Source organism: Populus trichocarpa, chromosome 1, assembly GCF_000002775.5.
Source record: "Populus trichocarpa isolate Nisqually-1 chromosome 1, P.trichocarpa_v4.1, whole genome shotgun sequence".
NCBI classification, from domain to species: Eukaryota; Viridiplantae; Streptophyta; class Magnoliopsida; order Malpighiales; family Salicaceae; genus Populus; species Populus trichocarpa.
The window spans coordinates 47,713,456-47,737,005 of NC_037285.2; the positions used below are offsets into that span (position 1 = coordinate 47,713,456).

Here is a 23,550-nt window from a genome sequence, read left to right on the forward strand (position 1 = left end):
TATGCACTGAAGAATCTTATCATTCCTCTGGCTTGCTTATCCATCTAACAAAATGAAGAAATTAGGCCAGCTGGTTGACTGGAGATTTTCTGTACCTCTATCAGAGTTCAATATTCAGTAAACTTAATGGAAGCTCAAATTTCTTAATTCAATACTGCACTTTTGCTGGAAAAAAGCAGCTACAGGTTCAAGAGACATCATTAGCATTCCGTCTGCAAGCTCTTGTTCTTAGTCAAATGGAATGAAAAATATTATCTTGCTATAGAATTGTAGAATGGGCAGATAGATAGATACACAATTGCCACTGAGTCTGCTGTTGGCTTGCTTGTGTCTTTTGCTAACCTGCTGATAATTAAAGTTTCATTAATTTTCCATTATGCTCAACATTTCAGCATTATTGATGATTAATTAAACCTTCAACACAGCTCAACACTTGAGACCTAAGTCATGCAGAGCTACTGCCGCATCGAGATCGCAGACCTATACGAGCACACCTTTTAGAATTGCCAAGTAGGGACACCAGTTGCTGAAATGCAACCATAAGAGCGATTCAACTATTTTTTATGGACTCCACTACAGAAAAAATACAAGCACAACAAGCAACTAGAAACTGAGAAAATCCTGTTTCTTTAGCTAAGTTTTCAAGTTCTTCCCGTGTCCTCTCATTTAGCTGTCCATTCATACTTGCTGTCATAATCTATTTTTAAATTATTCTATTAAAAAAAAAAAAAAAACCAACAATTTAGCAAAAAGCTAGTTGAGGAAGTTTCTAGATATACATAGAAAAATTAAGCTTGAGTTTTGAACGAAATTGAAAGTCTAATCATACCCTATCATATCCAAGGCTAGAAAAACAATGCAAATTCAAGGTCAAATTACATGATTTTTGGATGAATTTGCATAAAAATTAAGTTCAGGTACATAATTAGATTTTTAATAGGCCAATTTGATTTAATCATGAGCCAAATTAAAAGTTTAATTATGTTTAAGAATTATTTTGGGTCAAATTACAGGATTTAATTAAGTGCAGGGACTTGATTATATTTTAAATTGGCTAAATTAATTTTATTAGGAACTTAATTAGTGAAAAATTAAGTTTGGGAGCCCAATTTGGACTTAATTAAGAAGATTGTAATTTTAGAGGATCAAACTTAATTTTTACAAAGTCAATTGACTGAAATCAAAGGTATAACTATAAGAAAATAAAAGTTTAGAGTCGATTATGATTAAATTAAAAAAATTCATAGCTAATGATCTTTTTCAAACAGGGGTGAAATTGAATAATTTAAAAGTTATTGATCAATTGTGGGTCAATTTGCATAAACCCAAGATCAAGGATCAAAATGAAAAAGGTGTTAAGATTCAGGGTTGATGTTGAAGTTCCGCAGGGGTAAAATTGCATGAAATTAAAAGTTCCAGATCAATTAGGATGCAATTAAAAGAAATCAAAAGCCCAGAGACTAAATTGAACTTTGACTAAATCCCTAAATTAAAATCTTAAAGCCAAAATAGTGACAAGACGACAAGTCGTCTGGTTACTGTTCATCTTCTTCCACCTGTTTGCCCGAAAAAGTTACTTGAGTGGCTACCTTTTCAGAGCATTTAATTCTTTATCTCTCAACTAGGGGTAAGCAAAAAAATCAAAAAACCAAGAAAACAGAGAAAACCAAAAAAAAAAAATCGAAAAAACCGAACCGTGAAAAAAAAACCGATTAAAATTTTCGTGTATGTGTGTATTATTTTTATATTTAAATTTTAATTAATACTCTCTCTTTTTTTATATATCATTTAGTGCACCTTTTTTTAAAATAACAATTAATATTTTTTTTTAATTTTATAATACTTCAAAGAGATTACTGTAATTTATCTTTGAATTTTTTCCTTTTATAATTTAAATAAATAAATAAATTCTATTTTCATATATTTTTAAAATAAAATTTGTTTGTTCTTAACAATCATGATTAACCTCTAAGATAAAATAAATAAAAGTTTATAAAATGAAAAGGACAATCAGAATTAAATATTTACATGCTCAACTATCTTTTGCTTTTACTAAGAAAATTAACCTTCTGTTTTAGTATTTAATTAACATTAATAATATTTTTTTAGTTTATTTATTTGTATATGTTTTAATTTATTTTATTAAGTATTAACAATATCTGTGTTTCTCGAATAAAAAAACTATGACATCCCAAAACATAAATATAATAAAAATTTATAAAACAAAAAGGACAGTCAGCAACTGGGCTTATTGATACCCGCCTTTATGTTACCCGAGATTTTCACTTCAATCCTTTAGCTTTCAATTCAATCCTCCATTCTAAAAAAATATGCAATTGGGAGCTAATTTGGGTTCTAAAGAGCCAATTTATGCAAAATAAAAGTTCAAGGACCAAAGTGATTTTTTAAAAAATACACTGCTCCAATCTACAGTGAATTGTGAGAGTGCACAATGTTTTTTGCTACAATAAAAAAATAATGCCTTTTAGTTTTTATATAATAATTTAGATCTTCAATTTTATTTGTTTTACATCTTAATCCCTTAATTTCAAGATAGGATAGAGAAAGTTGAAGGGAAATTTAAGGAGAGAGAAAACTCTTTGGTGATTAGTTCCAACCAGCAATAGCTTTGATTTTGGTGTCTGTGAATTTGTTTTTAAAATAGAAATTTATTAAAGGTGGTTTCCACCTTTGATAAAGCTAGGAAAAATAGATCAAGGAATTGTTTTTATAGATTCATTTAATTTCATAACTTTAAGAGATTAGAGGCTATTTCGGGATTGTGAATAATGAGTTTGTTAAGATTTTAAGGGTGTTTTCGCAGTAAAAAAATGTTGTAAAGGACTATAAGTCGTCAACCACAAAATAAATGGACTACTATTTATTTAACTAATAAAATAAATAATATTGTCTGCTCTTTTAAAAAAAAATAGCCAAGGACAAGGTTTCTAGGCCTAGGCATGCCTAATCTTTTGGGTCTTAGCCTAACCGAGCTCAATAACGCCTGACTTGTATATATATATATATATATATGCGCGCGCGTGCATGTATTATTTTTATATTTAAATTTTAATTAATACTCTCTTTTAATTTTTTATATAATTTGGTGCACCTTTTGTTTTAAATAAAAATTAATATTTATTTTTTCTTTTTTAATTATTACTGTAATTTATCTTTGAATTTTTTCCTTTTATAATTTAAATAAATAAATTGTATTTACATATATTTTTAAAATAAAATTTGTTTGTTCAAAGAAAATTAACCTTTTGTTTTAGTATTTAATTAACATTAATAATATTTTATTTATTTATATATGTTTTAATTTATTTAAGTATTAACAATATCTTTGTTTCTCGAATAAAAAAAAACTATGACATCCCCAAACATAAATATAATAAAAATTTATAAAATGAAAAGGACAGTCAGCGACTGGGCTTATTGATACACGTCATATATATCGGCTACTCAACTGTAACAACTTTAGCAGTTCACTTCGCTGCTATAGCAGCAGTACTAGCAGTTGCCTTCTTTTTAATGAACTCAACAACTGAGAAAGAACAGACGGAACAGGCAACTCGAAAATGAGAAAACCCTGCTGCTTTGGCCAAACGTTCAAATTCTTTTTCTGTCCTTTCATTTCTCTTCGGATTCATGCTTGTCACGAATAAATAATTCTGCAGCAAACTTCTATCTGCAACACTGGTACCGGGGCTTTCAGGAATTACCATTTCCACTACTATCAACTTTCCGTTGTCCGGTAAAGCTTCATAGCAATTCTTTAGTACTTTCAAGAAGTTCTCATCGTTCCAGAAATGGGATACCCACTGTTTCGTTCAAAAATATTTTGTGATTGTCAGTACAATACTCTGAAGCTTAATTTTAACAGAGTGTTATCAAACCTCACCTTCATGAAAATGGCTTCTCCTTTAGGAATGGTTAAGAATACATCTCCTGCAACATGCTCAATACCTGCAATAGAAATATAACAAAAGATTTAACAATTTCTAACACAGCTCAGTTCATCTGTTTCTGTAACTAGTCAGATCTAAGCTCAACATTCTCAGTAAAGAATAAGGCGAAGAAAATCAATTATAAGATCAGGACAGAATCAGTACCTGGATAGGATGGTGAGTTTTCTATAACTGGAGCCAAATCAAAGTTGATGCCCTTAATAGCAGGATACTTTGAGATGATCATATTAAGGACAGAACCATTACCACCACCAACATCCACCAAGGATGTTAGACCTTCAAAGCCATCATATATGTCCAAAATCCTCTTCATAAATAAAGGGTTGAAACCTCTAACAAAGCCACTGAATACTTCACCAAATCTTGGATCCTTTTTCACATACTCCATAGAACTCATCCCATAAGCCTTCTGAAATAGAAACCCTCCTTGAAGAATAACATCTTTTAAGTGGTACCTGTTGTTTGTTTCAATACGACATGTTACAAAATATTATAATCGACATCCTTTAATGTTTCTGTTCATAAAAAGAATCAGGAATGAAAAGAAGAAGAAGATAGTTTTGGAGATGATCCAAAATTACCAGAGATCCACTGTGACTTTATCTTGAATAACAAGAAAATAGGGACTCAAGGACCCTCCATCTTCCTTCTTGATAAAGTATTTGGCTACTGGTGCCAATCCATATAACCTTTGAACTTGATCACTATCTTGATTCTCGGTGGCTAGAGAACAAGTCAGAATAGAATGGCTAGCAAGAAGGCACAGGATACGGTCTAGTACAGTAGGGGCATCAGGGTTGGTTTGAGTGGGAAGTTGAGAGGTAATCTGTGAGGCTGAGAGCAAGGCACCAGGGCCAGCTTTTTCTATGATCTCCAGAACTCCTAGCTCAATTACTGCTTTGAAAACCATAGGCAGAGTTGATGCACTTGCAAGTTGCATGGCATACTGGAGATGATAGTCTTCTTCATTGCTTGAGGTTGCCATTTGTTTATCTATGGAAGTTCTGGTTCTGATTTTGACTGAGAAGACAAAACACTAGTTTACGGACAATTTGTGCTATCGCTCCTCTTATTTATCAGCTAACAAGATGACAACATAAGACCTTTTGACTTATCTTCTGCTCTACCAAAGTCCAAAATTAGGTGGCGTTGCCGGAATATTTTATTTGGGGTGGCTTGACCGGCAACTTGATTTGTTAATCCTCCTATTTCGATTCCTTAATTTCCATGTATTCTTGTTCAATCAACGTACCAAGCAAACATTTGAATTCTAGATATTCAACTTGCTTCCACAATTTGGTCTTCTCATCTCCTCACTCCTCATTCAATACTTTATTGGGAGTATGTTGCAGAAATATGGCATAGAAAGAAGTCAGAAAGCAATATTATGAGCTTCCAATTCCATGGGGAAAAGGAGTTTTTTTTTTTTCTTTTTTCCAACCTTTCATGAATCCTACATCTTGAATTTTCTTTTTTCGAGTTATTAGGCTTAATGGTTTTCTTTGTATAAGTGCATCATCTTTACAATGACTAGATGAAAAACTAAGATTAATTTTTTAAAATATATTTAGCTACCCAAACCTGGTCAACAGGAGCCTTTTAAAACAAGAGTAGGCACGACATATTTTCAAACGATACTGTTTTCTAAAAATACCCTAAGAAATTAACAAGTTTAAAATCTATTTTGAAACTTTTAAAAACTTTGTTTAAAAATAACCTAACATCCGATCACTATGTTTAAGAGATTTTAAATAACTGTTTCGATTTAAAATTTTAATTTATTAATTAACAAGATAAACAAGAAACAATATGAAAATAATAATAATAATAATATAAAAAAATAAAATAATAACTAATAATAAATAAAAATAATAATTTGATAATTCGGTCATGATAATACAAATTGAAAGTTTGGGGACTAATAAGAATGAAATTATAAAGTTGAAAGTTAATTTGGCTAAAATTTAAAGAATTAATAAGTTTAGGGGCTTAATTAAAATTTGAATTAGTTTAATTAATTCAATCAAAGATTTAATTGAAAAAATATCAAAGTTTAAGGTTAATTTGGATCAAAATTACAAAATATTAAATTCCAAGGACTGAAGTGAATAGGCGATGATACTATAGGGGGATTAATTGATTTTTTCAAAGGTAATTTTGAAAGAATTAAAAGTTGGAGGAGTCAATTAAGGATTGAATTGATTAAATTTGAAATCAAGGACTATTTTTTAAATTATGCAAAAATCCAGGGGTCCAATTGCATTGATCCAGGGGTGAAATTAAAAAAATTAAAAACAAAAGAGAGAAGATTCTCAAAAGTAAGGACTGGATTGCAAAACATCAGAACGTCAGGGGGCAAAATGAAGAATAACAGTCCTAGCCTAAAATGGCGTCGTTCCAAACACTAGGCATTCTCCTATTCCTCTGGAAGCAGGGGAAGTCCGTTCGGTGATGCCTCCGAAATGGCTTCGGCTAGAACAATTACCCTCATCAATCCCATCAAACCCAGACCAATTCTACCACAGAACCCATAGGATTTGGTTCGGTATCCCTCGCCCTCGCGACTCTCCCCTGACATGAAGATAAGCATCACCAACAGTCCAACAATGGTAGTACTGTTGATTTTTTGTACCCATCAAACACGGAGCAAACCCGAGCTATGTTTATCTTCATCCATGAGATCGTCATCCTGGGAGATAAGGGATGAAGTTCGTGGATGAAATCCAGCCCTATAAAAGCAGAGGCAGAGAGCAGACCAGGAGGTCATCGCCGAGGCACCACCCGATCAAACAGACGCAGCATCACCATCAGCTTCGCCTCCAACAGCAACACACCGGGCAAGTCTTCTTCCCTGCTTTTGGCAAATTTAATTACCGTGTTACTGTGGCAAGCATGAATAATTGGTTAATGACATTGACCAGCTTGGTCTCTAGGCTGGGAAACTGACAAAGAGGGGTCGGCTGGATAAGTCCAGCTAGTATGGAAGGGCTAGATTCAATTCATATATATATATATATAAAAAAAACCGTTGAGACTGAGGCTTTGCCGGCTTAACATTTTGGTCAGGTTTTGTTTTGTTCTCAAACATATTTTTATATAATTTTTTTATTTTAATATCTAACTAAATAAACCTTTTAAGATATTAGAAAATTAGGAAAAAATTTGGGGAACCTTTGGTATTTATTTGTGAGCCCCATACATGTTTTTTTTTATGACTTTACTTATATTAGATTGTAGACTTATACTGTGAAATGCGAATCTGGTATAAAATATTCACTGACATCAAAGTTAGGAATACCATACTTTTTTACATAATATTTACCAACGCTAGAGTTGGAAGTATTTGTAGTTGAATATTCACTGACACTAAAGTCAGGAATATTATAGGAAGACCTTCATAAACATAATACAACGAATCCTTAACAATTTAAGACAAAAACAACAATGCAACTTACCTCAGGTAGGATGCTTGAAGAGTTATAATATCTTTATTTTTGCGTAATCAATCTTGTACCATAGAATCTCTATTGACCAGTTAGGGTTTCTAGTGACTATAACATTAGGTGGTGATTTTTTAAATCAGACATTTTTTCCCTCTAAAAATAAAATATCATATATTTGTTGTTTTTTCTAGAAATTTTATAGCTGGTCACAATGAACGAAAAGCTTTTGCCTCAACTTAGATTTATTATGTGGATGTATAAGATTAATGTTCCTTGTACTTACTTTTCTAGCGCCCTAAAATGTGATTTTTCTTGGCTTAAAAGATGATTCTTATAGCAAGCAAATATAAAGAGAGTATATGACCTGTAATAAGTCACCAACTTGGACAAACAAGATGTTTGCAATAGGCTTGAAAGGCATCCACTCATCACCTTGTAGAATTTCAAGCCCAGGCACCTGATCATCTGCCGGTGAATTGTGACTAAAGTGTGTTGGGAAAAAACCAGTAACAACCATAAACCAGTTTTGCTACATCAATTCACAAGTTTCAATTCTTTTCCCTCTTTCTTTGTGCAATCAAAATTAGAATCAAACATTCGACAAGATAATGCAAACAATCACACAAATCAACACCAAGATTTTTACATAGAAAACCTAATATGGGAAAAAACCACGAGACCGTAGTCCACCTAAAAACTTCCATCATCAACAAATAATAGGTTCATAATTGTTCTTTCTCAGATTTAACTAAGGGCTACAACATTCATATCATCAATAACAATCTATTCTTGGAATGAAACAAGATTAAAGATAAAAGTGTTTGAGAAAAACTCACAACACTGACAATCCTGTTTTTTATTAAAATGGCCAGCTTTCACAATACTAATTTTCGATTCAATTGTTCAAAATGAAGAATAACCTATCTAGAAGTATCTATTCAAATCTCAGCCCTATCCAACAGTTAACGAGCTGGAAAACAAATAATGAAAACAGACGGTTCAGCTGCCTCAACTTCTTTTATTTCTCCCGTGCTCTCTATTATGTTTTCTCTTAATTAATTCACCACAGCCGCTACAATAAACATTAAGTTTTTAATTCCAAGAGACAGCCACGCTGTCTCTTGACAATTAATGTGGTGATATTTTCATTAAATGGTGCAGGATCACACACAACAAAGTGGTATCAGTATGATCACGCATTCCAAAGTAGGCCCAAGATTTGACTTTTCACAAGGTGGATAGTAGTTCATAGACACTTTCTGTCCATGTTTGTCCAATATTTGGTCTGTAGACTCCCTTTCCATGTCCAAGCCCTCAAATATAGCCTCAAGTAGTGTTATTTCTGCCCTTCTAGCAGCTTCACTGTACTCAGAGCTACAAGCTCTCTGCAAATAATGAAAGGCTATAACTTAATAATGATTTCTATACTAGAAAAAAAAAACAATTAAATTAGTCCATCTAGATCAAAAAACTCGAAATCCTTTAAGTATCACCTGAAAGATGAAGGATTTGTTGGCCATAGATCCACATATTCTTCCGGCGGATGACAATGAAATACCAAGTATTCCTTCGAGACGAAGACATTCTGAGTATTGTCCTTAAATCCGGTCGCCGACCATATGGGACTGGTATGGTCAGGAGAGTATAATTTCATCTGTTCTTCCTCTGGCAGATTATTATTGGTCCAGGGTTCTTCACCTGTTGCAAGTTCATAGTGAGTTAGTACTGAAGGTATTATAGATGTTGAAAGAAAAATGTTAATAAATAAATGGACTTTAGATATTTTTAAGTTATCTCAGTTTAATAGATTTAGTTTTTATTTTTTGACTTTAAACTTCAACATTGAATTCATTGAAAATAGACTTTTATAATTTTTTTATTTGCTTTTTGTGTCTCATAATCTAAGTTGCGGGTTAACAGATTAACTGAGTTAACCTGGTTTTTTTGGGTTTTTTTTATATATATTTTTAATTTCATCATTCAACATTGTGTTGGTTGGAAATTAGACTTCATAATATTTTCTCTATTTGCTTGTTATTCGCGAGTTTGACATATTAACTCATGTTGAATCAGGTAGTTTTTTTTTGTCTTTTTTAATTTATTTTTTTTAATTTTTCCTTCAACATTGGGTTAATTAGAAATTGACATTCATAATTTATTTTGATATGTTTTAAATAGAGTTATCATAGTTTCATGACCTGAGTCAACATGTTAATTAACCCAAGTCGATTTAATATGATATCATTTCAATATTTGAAACAAAATATCATCCAATATATCTACTAAACATTAAACAAAATTGTTCGGGCATTCGACTAGTAAATATTAAGTAAAAAAGGTGGAATTGAAAAGAGAGGGACCAAAATGAAAAAAAACGTTAAACATGGGTGGCGTGCCATAAAGGTTTTTTTAAAATACATTTAGGTCACCAAAAGTGTTGGTGTTGTGATGTCGCGGTCGCACAAATTAATTACCCTAACTTCAAACACAACACACAAGATAATATAAAGCAAGCAAGGGGTCGATCCAAGGAGAAAGTTCAAGTCAGATTTTTATGCTAGATGATATGCAATTTGGGGGGGTTTGGACGTTGTCTAGGCTAAAGCAAAAGATAACAGAAAATTATCAAACGAAATTTAATAAAATCAGAAAATTATCAAGAGAACAAACCTTGGTCACAAGCACACATCCATTTACAGAAGTCAGAACTGATCATGGAAACGAAACATCAATTTATATTCTGAATATTTATCTCTTCTTAACATTGGTTAGTTAACGGATCCGCCGTATAACTAACCCTAACCATTAAACAACCACAGTGTCCGCACTAGTAATTTAATTTAATGGCAGCCTTAAGAACTAGATAAGTTGATTAATCAAGAAAACATAACTGTCTGCAGTCTATGTTTGATTTGATTGAATGTTCTCCCTAAGATTAATAACGTAGATCCGCCACAATTATTAAACTCAGTTGTTTCACAAGTTCATATACCACAACTCCGGTTTTGATATCAAACTTAGCAATAGATTGTCTACAATAATAACTTAGAGTCCGCTCTAGTAATTAAAATAAACAATCATAGGAAAAATAAGCATAGGAGAACAAACATATTCATCATATAAACTGAAAAGAAAAGGTAAAATAAATCTCACAGTTCTTGAAATCCGAAGGTTTCCGTGTCCTTGCAACCAAGAAAAAGTGTTTAGCCTTGCATGTTTGTTGAACAACTAATCAAAAAAAAGGAAGAATGCATAATTTAGGGTTTCTTAGAGGAAGGGAGCGTTTTTCTCTTCTTGGCTGGCTGGCCCCCCTTCTCTTCTCTCATTCTTTTTATATCTTAGGAAATCCTAGGTCTCTATTTTACAAAATAGTCCTCCATTAAGTAGACTGTTTACATTTAAGTACTTCAATAACTATTTTCCTAAAAAAGGAGAAATAGTCTTGCATGAAATCTTCAAGCTTTGACTTAGAGGAGCTAAATTGCTGAAATAAAAACTTGGATATTATCTCCAATTTACTCCTTTTTGCATCTTTCATCCAAAAGTGCCTTCAAAACATAAAACAAAGAATATCAAGGCATTTTATATATAAAACATAGGCAAAACACTAGTTAAATGTGGGTGAAACTATTGAATAATATGGTTGCATCAGTTGATGAGGTGTTTTGGAGTTAAAATGACTTAAAATTAAGTCTTGTTTTTGAATAAAAGGGGCACTGCCCTGATTTTTTGGCCACCATGGGGTGGCTGGAATGATCTGGTCTTACAGACGACACATCATTTGCCACATTGCTTGTATATTTTGCCATCCACCCCTTCAATATATATATATATATATATATATATATATATATATATATATATATATATAAAACCAAGCCCAGGCATGCAGGTCTAGGCTTGAAGGCCCACCAACGCTGTAAAATCCTGAGAATTAAAAAAAATGAATGTATGATGAATGATGAAGTGAAATAAAATGAAATAAAAATAAATGAATATAATAACAAAGAAATCAAATAAGAAAAATACGAAAGACATAAGGAGTGTGACTCCAATTGTAAAGAAAAGAAAAGAAAATGGCTCAATGTGTAATTAGGAAGAATGGGGCTATAAATACCCAATTTCTTCCTCTTTCATGGCCGACTGAACACCATAGAAAAGAGGGGAGAGAGTACAAATTTTTCTTCATCAAAAGAGAGGGAAAAATACCAAATGTCCTAGGACTATACAAACCTAAGACCCTTAAGTAGAGAGGACACCCATTAAGAAGGATTTTAACAAGGAAAACAAGTGAAGAAATTGGAGAAAAAGAGGGGAGAGGGTTGGCTGCATACAAGAGAGGAGAGGCCAAAAATCTTCAACTAAATTAACTGAAATTCTGAAATTTCGCAAGGTATGGACACTAAACTTAATTTGAAAAATAATTTAACAATTAATTAGGATATGCACCAATTTCAGATTTTATAAATTAGGTTTCTTGAGTGAAAATTAGGGGAAGTGTAAAAATTGTTAGAATGAAGTTAGTTGAGCTAACATAAGATGTTCTGAACATGAAAAACATGCAAAATTGTTAAAGAAAAATCATTAACTTAAAGGCTTGAGTGGCCGACCATGCGAGAATTGAATGGGGGAAGAAGGGAATTCTAAAATTTATGTTGATGAACACTTATAGTATGTGTATGATGTGAACAATGAGTGAATGAGGCAAGAAAAATTGACTAAAAAGAAAAGGGAAACCTTGGTTCCCTTAGGCCAAGTTTGGCCAAGAGTCAATTGAGGGGAGTGAAGAAGAATTATGGTATATTGTGTGTTCTTAATGCATAAATTAATTGTAGTAGAAAGCTCACTAATAGGGAAAAACATGAAAAAATTGATAATAGAAGACTTCATGAGTTTAATGTGTGTTACGTGAAGCAAAGACAAAATTGTTAACCATGGGTATAGCTCATGATTTCAGCATTAGAGGAATCACAAAATGTAGGAAAATGTAGAAAATAAGTGTGGTAGAAGAAAAGGAGAAGTAAAGATGACGGAAAATTTATTTAGGAATTTTTGACGAAATCTGGGCAGATTCATCACCCCTGTTCTAGGGGAGCTTCGAGCCTTAGAACAAAAAACTTTGGGAAACGTCTCTTCATAGAAATTGTAGTCAGGGGTGTTATCTTTCCAACGAATCTGACCTCACTTGATTTGAAGCTTTAGAGCTTTAGATATAGATAAATGTATGAGAAAAGGTCGAGTTGTCGTCTTTGCTAGTAGTTTCGGTGAAATTGATAAAATGGGAAAGTTTAGCCTCGATAAAGGCAGAACCTGATTTCCTTCCCACCAGGAATTTTGCAACGTTGTACCTTGACATCAAAAGGGAATAAACCACATTTGATAATGAATTTAATAATATGTGTAATGATTTAAGATAATGAAACGCGAAGAGTAAATGTTGTTATTGTTGTTGTCTTGCTATTTGCGAAATGTAAATTGAACATGAACTAATGTGGTGTACTTGTGGATTCAAGAGGAACCATGGGAGGCGTACAACAACATCAAGGGAGCGCAAATCGAGCTTCGGTGACAGGTAGGTGTTTCACACCTATACTCTCCTTAGTTAATAGTGAAATTAATATTCTATTTTATTTTGGAATTTAACACATGTGAATAAAGTTAAAGAAAGGAAAGATATGATGAAATGGACGTGGATTGAAATCTGATTTTGGTTGTGGACTTATGGACTTCGATTTCGAATAATGAACTATAATGATGAATCCAAAACAATCGCCTCTGAACTTGATTAGTCGATCTCAAATATGGGCAGCTAATGATGTTAACAAGATTTGCTAACATCGGCATGCTTTTTATGAAAATATAATGAATGTTGAACTTGATTGACTATTCAGGTTAAGAATAGTTAATGATATCGACGATCAATGCCGGTATCTACAAACTCAGGATAATTTGATTAGCTTCCAAGAAAAAAGCTAATTATGTCTAGAGACCTTAGCATTGGCATTACCGGAAAATCTCCAAGGTGAGGCGGAAAAGAATTGATCGACTATTTCAAGTTGGAAATAGTTAATGGCACCAACCGATAAGTTGATGTCGTCATTGTTAAGAATTTGATTAGTTGGTCCGAGTAAGGGTGACCAATGACACTAATAGGAATTATTAGTGTCGATAGTAACCTCCCTAAATTTGGGACTGTGGATAATAATCGTAAAAAGAAAACCATAAGTGGGTTACAAAATGATAGGCTCTAGATGTAGTAAAGGAAAATTTAAGTGTGGGTTTCCATGACAACTATGATTGTGTACTATCAAGTAGGTAATTATATATGTAGATACATGTATTTGTGACTCTCCCTCATCTCTGCTGTATTTTTACTTTTAATATAATTATTTTTATATTTTGATATTGCAGGTCCTTCACATTCACGCCAAGAGTAGTGCCCTAGGTTTTTAATTTCTTTTGTATGAATTAGAGAATTCTTGTTTCTAATTCTTTTTATATAAATTAGGAAATTCATGTTTGTAGTTCCTTTTGTATGAATTAGGAAATTAGTATTTCTAGTTCTTTTTGTATGAATTAGGAATTAAATGAATGTCAATGTATTTTGACTTAAGTAATTATATGAATCGAATTGTATTAGTATCTCTTTATATTAATCATAAAGACTTAAGATTTTTACTTTTTTATGATAACTACCACTTTGTAAGTGTTTGTAAATGAGAAGGAAAAATAAATATGTGAGCTATTATGCTTGTGACCAGTAATGATTGTGGTTGTGATACAATATGAATATGTTATGATTGCATAATGAGCATAAAATATGTGTAGGATAAATTATCGATAAGTTGGGACCTTCTAGTATAAGAAAGACTCTGTCGAAATTTTGATAGTTGGGACCTCTCAGTATAGGAAAGACTCTGCCGAAATTTCGGTAGTTGGGACCTCTCAGTATAAGAAAGACTCTGCCGAAATTTCAGTAGAAATTTCAATAAACCTCAATTAAGTTGGTAAAAAAAAAATTACCCACAAATTTCGATAGTATAATTGCTTTGTTTGATCCCGAAAATGGAAAACGCTCCTAGGCTTTTCCTTGCAATGACCCAGATGCAAAGAGCACAAGTTTGACGAGTTAAGCCACAACATTCGAGCTATATTTTTTTTATAATATTTTTTTAATTGATTTATTTTTTAAAGTTTTTTCTTAAATAATTTTTAAATTTATGTTTTAATTAATATCTCTCCATTATGTTTTTTTTCTTCTTATTTAACTTTTTTTATATAGAGATTTTAATGGTGTTATTTTTGTTTTTGAAAACATTATTTTAATTCATTTATATTATTTTAATTTTTTATATAAATGAATTTTATTTTAAAAAATAAAAAATATTTATTTTTATATAATATTTATAATATATGCATGTACTTTTCAATATATAGTGTTGGTATGCATGACGATGAAGGGGAAGGAACTCTCCCAAAGCTCAAGCCCATGGAGATCAGTTTGAGCATCAGAAATGGTGTCGGCTGGTGGAATATTTCTGCCCTCTGCAGTTAATGCAAGGTTGACTTGGCCACAACTAAAATTTGAGTCGTTTAATGATTTGAGGCTGTGAGTGTAACTCAGTTTGAGTCTTTTTTGGCCCCCCATCTTCAGTGTCCTTGCAATTGTGACAACTCGAAAAGGGGGTTTGTTAGGATTTTAAAGATGTTTTCCACGTAAAAAAATTCGAATCTTGATTTTACAGTCACTAAAGATAATTGAAATATATATTTGTATTATTTTTATATTTAAATTTTAATTAATACTCTCTCTCTTATTTTTTTTATATCATTTAGTTCATTTTTTTAAAATAACAATTAATATTTGTATTTATTTCTTAATTTTATAATGCTTTAATGATATTATTGTAAATAAATAAATAAATTGTATTTACATGACATATTTATAAAATAAAAATAGTTTGTTATTAACAATCATAATTAACCTCTAAGATAAAATAAATAAAAATTTATAAAATAAAAAGCACAATCAAAGTTAAATATTTGCATATGCAACTATTTTTTTGCTTTTACTAAGAAAATTAGCTTTTTATTTTAATATTTAACTATTGTTAATAAATCTTTTTTAACTTATCAATTTATATATTTATTTTCCATGATCTTCAATAATATTATTTGTCACATTCTAGACAAGAATAATCAAACGCCATCAAAATAATACTTTTCCCTCCATACATCACACTGTAGTTTCCTACTCTTTTCCATTGTCAAAATAGTTCTAGACAAGAATAATCAAACGCCATCAAAATAATACTTTTCCCTCCATACATCACACTGTAGTTTCCTACTCTTTTCCATTGTCAAAATAGTTCTAGATCAGCCTCCAACGGGTGGCTTAAAATCGAAGGAATCCCATTCCCTTGATTTGGATAAAATATGGATTAATGAGCTCGGTATCTCTTGGTTTTAATAAGACCTCTCCTCTTTGAAATATTTAAATTCAATTTTTTTTTTTTTTTTTTTACGATTACTTGGTTTTTATATTGTTAGTTTCTTTTTCACTCACCATGTTATTTGGCCATTATCTTTAGAATATTCTTTCGAATATATTTTTTATTTTTGAAAAAAAAATCATAAAATAATAAGAAATAGATGAATTAAAAAAAGAAGATTTTAAAACTAAAAATATAGGAATAAGAAAACCAATAAAAGAAAATTGAGAAAATAAAATCCCACTAATTTTGTCTTTCCTTGATTTATAATTACATATTTATTAATTAGATACAAAATTATGAAATAAAAAAAAGATAGTGTGATGATTGAGTGAAATGAAGATAGAAAATATAAAAAAACCTATTTAAATCCCGATAACACCTGCATCATCATACATCCATCTCCAAAACAAAACATAAGAATTTTGTTTGAACACAATTATAGAAATTCAATTAAATCCCAACAAATTGTAAATTTAGAGATGAAAGAATAGGTTACTCAATATTTGCATTATTTTACTGCACGGGTGTTTGATAAAAGGTTCACTCTTGTAAGTATTTGTGTTTATAAATTTCAACAAAATAACTTCGTGGGTGTTTGATAAAGAAATAATAGCTGGAGTGTGTGTTCCCATAAGATGCAAAGGAACAGTAGAAACTTGTGAGGAAGAATCAGAGACATGCTCTGCAAGTGAAGGCTGCTGTTGTGGAGGAAAGACACCATCACTAGCCGCTTGTAGATGGCTGGCTGTTTGTGTTGCACCACCAGTGATGAGGGAGAAGTCGGTGGCAACAGTAGAATCCATTTAGAAAAAGCAGAGAGAAGGCCGGGTACAAGGAGGGAGAGGGAGAAAAGAGTTCTGACAGCAGAAGACTCTGATATGAAGTTGAGAATAATTAGGAGGCTTAACCTATTAGTTAGCCAACCCTTTCTATTTATATATATAGGGTAATATACAATAGAAATGGTGAGGGTTACCACACAATAGTATAACTATAATATTTTCTATATACAATATTTTTTATATAAATACATTCTACAATAAAATTCAATTAAATCCCAACAAATTGTACATATGGAGATGAAAGAATAGGTTACTCAATATTTGCATTATTTTACTGCGTTTGATCTTTGATTATACATATAGAAGTCACGAGGCAATGCCTTCTACGTTATCCCTTCTCATGTCATCTGGATCCAGAAATCAAATCAAATGATCAGAGAAATAAGAAAAAAAGCCTGCTGACCTTTGAAAGCAAGGTGACGAGGGAGATGAACAAATTAAGACATAAAATAAGGATATGAAATTAAGAAATGCAAGATGCGCGTACAGGTGGAGTCTTCTTCTTCTTTTTTAATCTTTAGCTGGGATCTTAATTACCTCTGTGCTCTTGCTTATAATTAATGAAGATATTACCTAAGATGGATCTTAAAAAAAATATTCTTGATCTCGTGCTATTTGGAGTCACTCTCTTGTCTCTTGCTTATCCTCAATATCAGAGAGCTTAGGCCTGGAAATAATTTTTATTTAAGTGTACCAAAATTTACAAATGATCCTGTATTTTTTAAAAGCTTTTTGAATAAAACCAAACATCACAAACATTTTAAGTCGGTGTCAGTATGCTATTTTATGGATAAAATAAAAGGTATTTTTCTGATTCATTTTGGATTTATTAATTAAAAAAAGGTTGCTTATCGGAAGTGTGATTGCGGTTGCTTTTCAAAGTGTTTTTTATTCGGAAATACATTAAAATAATTTTTTTTTATTTTTTAAAAATTAGTTTTGATATCAGCACATCAAAATGATTTGAAAACACAAAAAAAAAAATTATTTTGAAGTAAAGAAAAAAATAAAATATTTTCAAATCTTTTTAAAAACATTTTTGAAACATAAAAATAAACATAGAAACCCAGTTTCCTAACAAGTATGAATGCAATCAGTCAAGCAGCTTTGATCTCAGTTTGATGTCAATACTCAAAATAAAACACAACATTGCGAATCAAGTAGGATTTATTTGATGGATAAAATTAAGTCAATTACACAAGTAAGGAGATATATTGACACTGAAAATCCTCTACCAATACCCTCTAGCTTTTCAAAATTAAATTTACTGTGCAACATTTTATTTGCTAAATAATTTACCTGGACTGATCAATTTCAGAACAACTACAAAATTACATCATTTGGGTTCACTCTTGTAAGTATTTGGGGCATTGAATTGGACTATTATTTAACCAAAAAAAACTGAAAGTTATTATATATTCATTATTATACATTCAGCAACACTGCTATATATTCATTATTATATATCTCAGAAGCTAAAATGGTCAGGCAGCAGAGCACTTGAAAAAGTCCAGGCGCTTATCAGTTGGCGTTATCACTTTCCACATCTGTTTACTGAATTCTCCGAATGTGAAATCTTTATAGATTGCTGGATGATCAGTGTCTATCAACTTCTTAGGAGGTCCTATTGTAGCATCAGATGATGGATAACAATAAGAGGCGATGGACATACGCTCCTTCTCGCAATTTACTATAGCTTGATGGAGCAAACTCTTGTATCGATGATTGCTAATTGCCTGATACAATAGAAACATAAGAGAAAAATGTAATTATAACAACATGGAAAGTAAGTCATGGCATGGCATGGCAATATATTATAGTTCCCATAAATTAGAGGGCTTTGAATGTTAATAGTAATTAAGGAATCGTATATATTTTAGTTGGTTTTTGGATTAGTGTACATTTTAGCAGAAGACATGTATAGATAGAATATAAATCACCTGCAGAAGATCTCCAACATGGACAACCACTGTGTCTGGAATAGGATTAACATCCATCCACTTTCCCTCACTTAGAACCTGAAGTCCAGGCACATCATCTTGCAACAGCATAGTTATTATAGTTGGATCAGTATGGCCACGCACTCCATAAGTAAGCTCTAGTTCTGATTGTTCACAAGCTCGATAGTAGTTCAATGATACATAATGTCCACCCAATCTCTTCTCTATGTAATCTCTTTCCAGGCCTAAGCTCTCTGATATTGCATCAAGTAGTGTCATCTCCACCCTTCTAACATTTGTCAAATACTCAGCAGCTTTCTTCCTGTCAACAATCAAATGTCAAAAAAAAAAAAAAAACACAAATAATTTAAAACAGAATCGCCATGCATCTCGAGGCTACCCCATTTGAGTCATTCATGGCTAAAATAACAATCTGTGCTTTTGTTCACCTGAAGGAAGGAGGATTTGTAGGCCATTTGTTCACATAATCTTCAACAGGGTGACAATGGAATTTCAAAGATTCCCTTGCGACGAAGACATTTTCAACCTCATCTTTATACGCTGTCATTAGCCTGATGTCACTGTTAGGGTCAGGAGTGTAGAATTTCATTCTTTCTTCCTCCGGCAGATGGAAAAACTCCCTTGTTGTGTCGAATATGTTGTTAACAGCTGTCTTTGGAATTCCATGGTTCTTCACCTGGCAGTTTAACATAAAATTTATTGTTAGAAACTAGCTAGATTATTTTAATACATAACAGAATATAATATACCAAGCTACAACTACAGCTTAAATAAAGAAAAAAATTAGCAGCTAGAACAGCAGGTTGCTGGAGAGACAAAGCTGTTGGGAAAGGTCACCAGAAACAGTGCAAACAACGTATTTCTCTACCCTGGAGAATTACATATAATAGAAGCTAGATTTCCTGGTGTGATTTCTTCTTCTTCTTTTCTCAGTTTCTGGGCACACCGCTAATGATTTTCTTACAATTTGATGTGCTTCTCACGGTGCTAGATCTAATTTTTAATGCAATGAATCCATTTAAAAAAAGAAAAAACCTACCGCAAAGAAACCTTTGTGTTGGCACGCATGGCCGAGTTGTTTGACGATATGGGAACGGCGAGGACCATGAAGGGCTTCCAAATCAATGATAGGGATAGAGCCATCACAAAGCTCAGCCTCAGGGACGGTTGGTAGAGTGGAAATGGGATTTTCGTAGGTGGGTTGAAGCTGTTTGGTCTCAGGCAAAGCAACCCCTTCGGCTACATGCAACACAGCGGCAGGCATGATTAGAATTAGTAGTAGTGCGTAGAAATTAATCAGGGACTTCTCAAGTTTGTGTGGAATGTGGGATTTGATGGTCCAAGTAAGTGGGTTTGTATCCCTATTTATAGGAGGAAACTAACACCACAGCATAGGCTTTGCAGAACAGTACTCGTCTCTTATTTTATGGTCGAAAAACTAATGCTATAGCTTTGAATTTTCTTACATTTTTGGACGGTCTACTAGACTTTTCTTGGCGTCTTTGATGAGCAATAACTTGTGAGGTGGGTTCCAGGTTGGTGGTGCCATTAAAAAAAAAAAAAAAAAAAAAACCTCAACCTTTGTGCTAATTGCAAGTGAATGTGCTTTAAACGATGTAAATGTTGGTTATGACCATTGAGGTTTGATTTGGGGCTATTGGATTCTCTGTTCATGTGATAATTTCATATTTGGATTTTAGTGGAAGCTGCTGAATTTTTCTTGTGATGCTTCTCTGTGAATATTGATACCTTGTTTAAATTTATTCAATTGAAAAGAATTTAGATAAAAAAATTTATATGCTTTTTTTTTCAGAATGGGAATTTTCAATAATAATATGTATTCACCATGTTTAGTATATCTTAGGAAATTTTTATGAAATTCAAATAAGATATCTATTTTACTCTTAAAACTTATAACATTAAATATAAAAATATTAATATATACATTTTGTTTAAATAATTATGCATATATCAGAAAGAGTCCAACTCAAAAATAAATAAATAATCAAATAATTTTAAGAGAAAAAGATTATCTTAAAAATCTTAAGTGCTCCATTCCAAATTTTGATCGGCAAAGACAACCTGAAAATACTTGTAAGATTATATGATGTATTTTGACTATATAAGTCAAAGTAAGGAAAATAAAACACAGCGTATGTGCACGGGAGCAAGCCAACGAATAGTATACTCCGATCCCCTTTTTTGTCCAATAATATTTTTTTTAAAGCTTTTATTCATGATTGAAAAACGTAAATTCCTATTTATGTAATTTTATTTAATTTCTGTTGTCGACATTCAATGAATCAACTATCGAACCAAACAAATTAAAGACTTTCAGGGAATTTAAAAGGAGCTTTCTTTTTGTCAGTATTTATGTTTGATGCTGTGATATAAAATAATTTTATGAGATTTTAATAGTTTTATGTTTAACCCTAACTTCATCAAAAAAATCTATTTTTAGAAAAAATAAATTTTGATAATACAATTTTGAGTATAAAAAAATATTTAGCATAAATCTTTAAAATAACACTTATTTATTGGGTTACATTCAATTTTATTTTCACAGTTCATGAATCTTTAAAATATTTAGCATAAAAAAATATTTATTTAATAATATTCAATAAAGATATATTAATCTTTACCAAATCATCTCAGAAAAATTAAAAAATTAAATTGCACTTTTTACATTAATTTTAAAACCACTATTTGTTTTCGTGTTTTTTTTAACTTGGTTCTTCTTTTTTAAATTTAATTGCTGGTTCAATTTGACATTAATTTCGCAATATAAGATCGACTCGGTACTTGAACCCACCTTGAATTACGAGAGAGAGTAGAAAATGCATGGTGTACACAGTGTTTTCACCCGACGGATCACTATGAGTTTGGAAAAAACAATAAATGCCAGAAAATGCTCCTGACTTTCTGCCATTTCTCTGATTCAACAGACGTCACCTCATGCTTTAATGAGGTTTGGTAGGGTTTTTTTTGTTTTAAAGAAAGAGTATTATGCTCTGATGATGTGTTTTCTAGAAGACTGATAAATAAAAATCTGTGATCAGCCATTACATCTGTAATGACTGTCTTTTTCTCAATGTTTTGGACGATGGATACTTTAAGAAATTGTTCATCAGTAAATGCAATTGGATTAAAATTAAGAAAAATCGGTTAAACTCAGCTTATCCACCACTACTAAAATCAATAAATAACATGTTAATAACCATCTAGATGGTGGTTCAGTGGTAAGAGTTTGGGACTAAGAGGTTTGTTCCCTCTGTGGTCTCAGGTTCGAGTCCTGTGGTTGCTCATATGATGGCCACTGGAGGCTTACATGGTCGTTAACTTCAAGGCCCGTGAAATTAGTCGAGGTACACGCAAGCTGGCCCGAACACCTACATTAAACAAAAAAATAAATAACAAATTAAGATCTTCTTAGAATCACTGAAAATTTATAAATACCAGGCTAAGACTAATTCAAGTGTATGTCAACCTCCTTACTCTATTTTCTACTCTTGTGTATACGATCATCCTCATATTATAATACAAGACCTTAACCCTTGTTATGGTAAGGCAGCCATCAGATTTATATTCTATTACTCTAATCAATAACAAATCACGATGTGGTTTTGTAGTTTCTGATTAATTCCTTAATTTATTTGTTTATCTTTTGTCAACTCTACTGTCGCTTCTTGACAGCCGTTCACACTATGTTATGAATTGAAATTGACAGGGGAGAAATCTTTAATTAGTTGGTTCTTGTTTAATCAATACTGTACGTAGCTCTTCTTTATTTGTTTTATTGTAGCAAATCTTGGCATTATGCAAAAAGAAATGAATGAATTATGCACAAGAGTTCCTCCACCTCTCTTGTTTTCTCTTCTCCTTCTTCCCTATTTTAATACATTCAATATTCTTCCATTATCTTATGCAATACCTCTGGGAGCTTTTAAGTATGTGTTCGGGGTTGTGATAATACATGATTGTTGTTTAAAATATTTTTTTATTTATAAATATATTAAAATGATGTTTTTTATTTTAAAAAATTATTTTCGAGACCAGCACATTAAAACGATTTGAAAACATAAAAAATAATTTTTAACAAAAAAAATTCAAAATTTAAAAAAAACACGGTGCAATTATTTTGATGCACTGATGTAAAAAATAATTTTAAAAAAATAAAAAAAATTATTTTAATATATTTATAAATAAAAAATATTTTAAAAAATAACTAATCTGAATCATAATAATTTATAATAACTTGTAAGGACAATAATCACAAGCTACCAGGTTTATTCAAGTTTTGGGTTTACGTAATATTGGTGGTCAAACACGTCTTTAATTTCAAACAATCAACTTAATCATGTATTAATTATCCCTAATAATTAGCCAGCCAGTAATATTGTCAAACGTGTCTTTTAATTTCCAAAACTCAACTTAATGGTTGATAACGTAATATTGTTCTTTTTTAACCCTCTACCGACTGTCCCACTACCAAATAAATATTAATATATATTTTTTGCACTCATCCAATTAAATATAAAACATATTAATAAATTAATTTTTACTTAAGAATATAATAAAATAATATATTTTTTAAAACTTATTTTTTATATTAATATATTAAAACAATCCAAAAATATTTTTAAAAATTACTATTGTACTCTCATCTATCCCACAAAATCTCTGAAAATTGCTTTGTGTTAGGCAGGGATAAGCAAAATAACTGAAAAATCGATTAAACCGAGAAAATAAAAAAAAATAACCGAAAAAACCAAACCATGAAAAAAAACCGATTAAACTAAGTAATTTCCTTTTGAATAGAGAGTCATTTTTCCTTTTGA

General features: G+C 31.4%; 2 protein-coding genes and 1 long non-coding RNA gene across 3 annotated transcripts; 1 reads left to right on the forward strand and 2 right to left on the reverse strand.

Moving 5' to 3' along the window:
* Positions 1–3,386: 3,386 nt before the first annotated feature.
* Positions 3,387–5,043, reverse strand: LOC7491420 (caffeic acid 3-O-methyltransferase 1). The gene is made up of 4 exons (XM_002300477.4): positions 4,553–5,043; positions 4,116–4,426; positions 3,905–3,969; positions 3,387–3,824 (listed from the first exon to the last, which is right to left on the reverse strand). Exons 1-4 carry the CDS (start codon positions 4,954–4,956, stop codon positions 3,489–3,491), a joined length of 1,116 nt encoding a protein of 371 aa, XP_002300513.1. The 5' UTR covers positions 4,957–5,043; the 3' UTR covers positions 3,387–3,488.
* A 6,218-nt stretch (positions 5,044–11,261) lies between these two features.
* Positions 11,262–14,094, forward strand: LOC127905288 (uncharacterized). The gene is made up of 2 exons (XR_008059141.1): positions 11,262–12,986; positions 13,826–14,094. It is a non-coding gene; the product is annotated as an uncharacterized LOC127905288 (long non-coding RNA).
* Positions 14,095–17,900: 3,806 nt separating this feature from the next.
* Positions 17,901–20,072, reverse strand: LOC7490714 (protein DMR6-LIKE OXYGENASE 2). Its single transcript, XM_024604912.2, has 4 exons — positions 19,752–20,072; positions 19,141–19,388; positions 18,692–19,013; positions 17,901–18,487 (listed from the first exon to the last, which is right to left on the reverse strand). The coding sequence occupies exons 1-4, from the start codon at positions 19,974–19,976 to the stop codon at positions 18,236–18,238; spliced, it is 1,047 nt and encodes a 348-aa protein (XP_024460680.2). The 5' UTR covers positions 19,977–20,072; the 3' UTR covers positions 17,901–18,235.
* Between the last annotated feature and the right edge of the window lie 3,478 nt (positions 20,073–23,550).

Bases quoted from the DNA above. Each gene is read 5' to 3' on its own strand.
- LOC7491420 (XM_002300477.4), bottom strand. From the start codon at position 4,956: ATGGCAACCTCAAGCAATGAAGAAGACTATCATCTCCAGTATGCCATG. The intron at 3,970-4,115 runs GTACTGATTCTG...TTTCTATTGCAG, and splicing joins AAACTCACCATCCTATCCAG to GTATTGAGCATGTTGCAGGA. The intron at 3,825-3,904 runs GTGAGGTTTGAT...TGAACGAAACAG, and splicing joins GAGAAGCCATTTTCATGAAG to TGGGTATCCCATTTCTGGAA.
- LOC7490714 (XM_024604912.2), bottom strand. From the start codon at position 19,976: ATGCCTGCCGCTGTGTTGCATGTAGCCGAAGGGGTTGCTTTGCCTGAG. The intron at 19,389-19,751 runs GTAGGTTTTTTC...TTAAACTGCCAG, and splicing joins AACACAAAGGTTTCTTTGCG to GTGAAGAACCATGGAATTCC. The intron at 19,014-19,140 runs GTGAACAAAAGC...GATTGTTGACAG, and splicing joins ACAAATCCTCCTTCCTTCAG to GAAGAAAGCTGCTGAGTATT.